Source organism: Etheostoma spectabile, chromosome 18, assembly GCF_008692095.1.
Source record: "Etheostoma spectabile isolate EspeVRDwgs_2016 chromosome 18, UIUC_Espe_1.0, whole genome shotgun sequence".
Classification (NCBI taxonomy): Eukaryota; Metazoa; Chordata; class Actinopteri; order Perciformes; family Percidae; genus Etheostoma; species Etheostoma spectabile.
This window is the reverse complement of record NC_045750.1, coordinates 22650142-22654182: the sequence shown is the minus strand read 5'-3', so window position 1 is coordinate 22654182 and position 4041 is coordinate 22650142. Positions and strand designations below refer to the sequence as shown.

General features: G+C 39.0%; 1 protein-coding gene across 5 annotated transcripts in view; it reads right to left on the bottom strand.

The window, feature by feature from the left end:
• cep128 (centrosomal protein 128) overlaps positions 1-4041 on the bottom strand; it is a 55814-nt gene that overhangs the window by 14592 nt on the left and 37181 nt on the right. For all 5 annotated transcript variants that reach the window (XR_004336120.1, XM_032542524.1, XM_032542527.1 and 2 more), the window contains 2 exons: positions 2722-2781; positions 526-718 (listed from right to left, as the gene is read on the bottom strand). Coding sequence is in view for 4 of the 5 variants with exons in the window: in XM_032542524.1 (XP_032398415.1) it covers positions 526-718; positions 2722-2781 (253 nt within the window). In the remaining variant the exon portion in view is untranslated. The remainder of the gene's footprint in view (positions 1-525; positions 719-2721; positions 2782-4041) is intronic.

Below are 4041 nucleotides of genomic sequence, written 5' to 3'. Positions count from 1 at the left end.
AGCTAGACTATCTGTCCAATCTGAGTTTTTTGTTGCACAACTAAATTTACTTTTGAATGTACACCAAAACAAGTTCCTTCCTGAGGCTACTCTGCAGCGGGAAATAGGCTCCATATGGCAGTTAGCACCACCCTAGACAATTGTGATTGGGTTAAAGAAATGCCAATAAACCAGAGTATGTTTTTCTCCCATCCCAGAATGTTCTGTGGACTAGCCAGACCCTCCTGTGCAGCGCTGTGGAGGAAGGTCTGGTAAAGGGAGACTACAGTTCACCCGTCTGGGAGGCTTGTACGTACTTTTCACGTTACGAACTTTGAATTTTAACAGATAAAAAAAAGAGCTTAAAATGTTACTTACTTACAATAGAAAGTTGGGTTTTCAGCTCTTAAAGCTATAGTTCGTAGTTGCTGACTACTGACTATGAGGAATTCGAAATAATGACAAAACTGTTGGTGCATCCACATGACACAAGCCTTCGGTGGTCACGCCTTCTGTGTTTTTTCTTATGAAATACTGTTTGCCTACCTCTCTTTTCAGTGCCAAGGGAGTGCAGCAGCTTCTCCTGCTGGTCCAGGCGCTGCAGGAGAGCCGTCTGCTCCGAGTCCCGGCTCTGCCTAAGGGCCTTCAACTGATCCCTGGTCTGCTGTTGCTGCTTCCTTAGGCGCTGTTCTCTTGTGTTGCACTCCCGCACTTCCTCACACAGCCAGCGGATCTTGGTCTGGTTGGTTCAATAAATACAATATCAACGGGGTGAAGTAGGATCAGAGTTTCTGCAGGTTTCACCAGGTCAACAATTTTTTAAGACCCTTTTAAGAACATTATGAATGAAATTTTAGACCTTTATCATAACATCTACTAAGGCCTAAATTTTTCAGTATTGTTAAACTTCCACTTCCCCATAGCTGAAGAATAAAATCTGTTTGCATGTCTGTGGTACAATACGGAAGAGGCTGGCACCAATAACACGAACGTTAGGTCTCATTAGTAGTAGTAATACAGGGAAATTATATTTGGACTAAAGAAATAAATAACTAAATACCACAGAATAAAACAAACTGGGCATTAGAGGTAGTGTTGCATGGACGTAGGAAAATTAAGACCTGAAATTAAACTAAAATTATTAAAAACCTGGAACACAACACATCAGCGAATTTAAGACTTTTTAGGGCCCAAAATTTACATTTAGAAATTTTACATTTTTTAGACATTTTAGGATGGGCTTTGTGGCTTCTTATAGTTTTAATGGGATCAGAATATAAGGAAAAGGAAATATCAGGCTTGTAAGATTAAGGCCTTAGTTAGCATGATACTCTGTATTTCAGACCCATTATGATAAAAATTAATTTTCCTCAAGCAACCACATATAATGTGCTACAATTGGTTTGTGAAATAGGTCTGCAATGTAAGCGATGCAAATGAGCGTAATTAAGTCACCAAAACTGTCTGATGTAAGGATACCATGAGGGAATTCCGTTTTAAGCCGAATCCTTTCATTAAAAAAAATACATCTTAATCCCTCTTCTATTTAAAAATGTTTTGCTTCACTACTGTCTAAGCTACAAGTTTAAAATTCACTTGAAATTTCTTTTGACAACAAAATATAGTCTATAATTATTTTGTCATTTTATGTTAAACATCACAGTTAGCTCATGTTCAGATACTGTAAGAGCACAGCCAAAATAAGTGTGATAATAGCTCAGAGAAAATACAGTGGCCCAGTTAAAGCAGTGCTGAGCATGCAGTCAATGAAACAGGGAATGTAAATGAATTGACAACATATGGTTGTTATGGCTATGCAAAACGATTTGTTAAATGGGTATTCTTACTGTGCCTGTGAATCAAATTAGATTTTTGCAACATAAAAACTGTTAACTAGGGAGCTAATTATCTCTGGTGTTCTCCAGTGTTTTTATTCTTGTAAATGCACAGTGCTCTGAAAGTAATTCTGACAGGAGATATACATTATGGTGATAAACACTATAAACAGTGCACACACATTTTAACAGAGTATGATGCATCACCACCACAGCCATAATTACATGTTTTGTTTGTACATTAAATCATTGCAATACTAAATGGGAACTGATTTGTCTTTGGAAGAAGCCAAGTGCCAGCTATTACTGCAAAAGACAAGAAGACAACTGCAAGAAGGCAACACATTAAAAAATAAACTGCATCTCATAATTTCATCAATTACAAGAACCTCACTAAAGCGGAACATTGTGTTAACTGTGATGCTGGCTTATAGGAATGAAAGCCAGAGAAAGTGTACTAGGACTGAACTTCTATGGGTATTGCACTTTACTTTTGGCCGTGCCCTTATAATTACTATGGAAAGACATCCTGTCAAAAATCCCCGAACTTCAGGTTCATTATGATCACTGCTGACTCTCACCACACATTAGTGCTCAGCTGTGGAAACGGGCTTCTTCAACAATAAATCATCTTTTTGCCATGGTAAAAGTTGGTTTTAACAGGCAAAAATACCCATATGTGTGGCTGGTACAATAATTTTAAGTTCGTAAGAACCACATTCCACCGAATGTATTAATTCTATGTTATCATCTTCTACAGTATATAGTGTAAGCCTGGGAATGGGCATGAGGTTCATGGTAATAGTGTCACATGCTTAATCCTGTGTTTTCTCGATTATATAATTGGTTACTTAGACAAATCCCTTGGAAGAAAGGCAGCATATACAGCTGCATGTAATAATTATACCTTTGTCTCAGCCAGCCAGCGGTGGGGGTCTTTCACTAATCCAGGTTTCTGGGAGATGGCCTGTTAAAACAGAAAGGAGATTGTGTGAGCTGCCTTTGTTAGCATGCATTACAAAACATTCTGTTCTTTAAAAAGAACGAAAAGAACTAGTTTCAATGAAATTGGGATGTTGTATAAAATATAAATAAAAACAGATTTGCAAATCATTTCAATCTGTATTCAATTGAATACACTACAAAGACAAGATTTAGAAGAGATTTAATGTTTAAACTGATAAACATTGTTTTTTGCAACAATTCACTTATTTTGAATTTTGATGCCTGCAACATGTTCAAAAAAAGCTGGGACAGTTTACCACTCTGTTACATCACCTTTCCTTTTAACACTCAATAAGCGTTTGGGAACTGAGGACACTAATTGTTGAAGCTTTGTAGGTGGAATTGTTTCAGTTGCTTAACAGTCCGGGTCCTTCGTTGTCATAATGAGCAACACAGTTTCAATAGGAGACAGGTCTGGACTGCAGGCAGACCAGTCTAGTACCCACACTTTTTTGCTACGAAGCCACGCTGTTGTGCAGAATGTGGCTTGGAATTGTCTTGCTAAAATAAGCAAGGACATCCCTGAAAAAGACGTTGCTTGGATGGCAGCATATGCTGCTCCAAACCCTGTATGTACCTTTCAGCAGTAATGGTGCCTTCACAGATGTGCAAGTTACCCATGCCATGGGCACTAACACCCCCCCATTCCATCACAGATGCTGGCTTTTGAACTTTGCACTGATAACAATCTGGATGGTCCTTTTCCTCTTTGGCCCTGAGGACACGACATCCATGATTTCCTAAAATAATTTGAAATGTGGACTCGTCAGACCACAGCACACTTTCTCCCTTTGTGTCAGTCCATCTCAGATGAGATCAGGCCCAGAGAAGCCGGCTGGGTTTTTGGGTGTTATTGATACTTGGCTTTCACTTTGCATGGTAGAGTTTTAACTTGCATTTGTAGTCGTAGCGACAAACTGTGTTAACTGACAATGGTTTTCCGAAGTGTTCCTGAGCCCAAGTGGTAAAATCCTTTACATAAAGATGTTGGTTTTTAATGCAGTGTCGCCTGAGGGATCAAAGGTCACTTGGTTTTCAGCCTTGCCGCTTCCGTGCAGAGATTTCTCTACGACTGAGCCTTTTAAGGATGCTGCTTATGTACCCAATCATGACCAATGAACTTGTTCACCTGTGGAATGTTCCAAACAGTTGGGTTTTTTTTTGCATTCCTAAACTTTCCCGGTCTTTGGTTTCCCCTGTCCCAGCTTTTTTGGAATGTGTT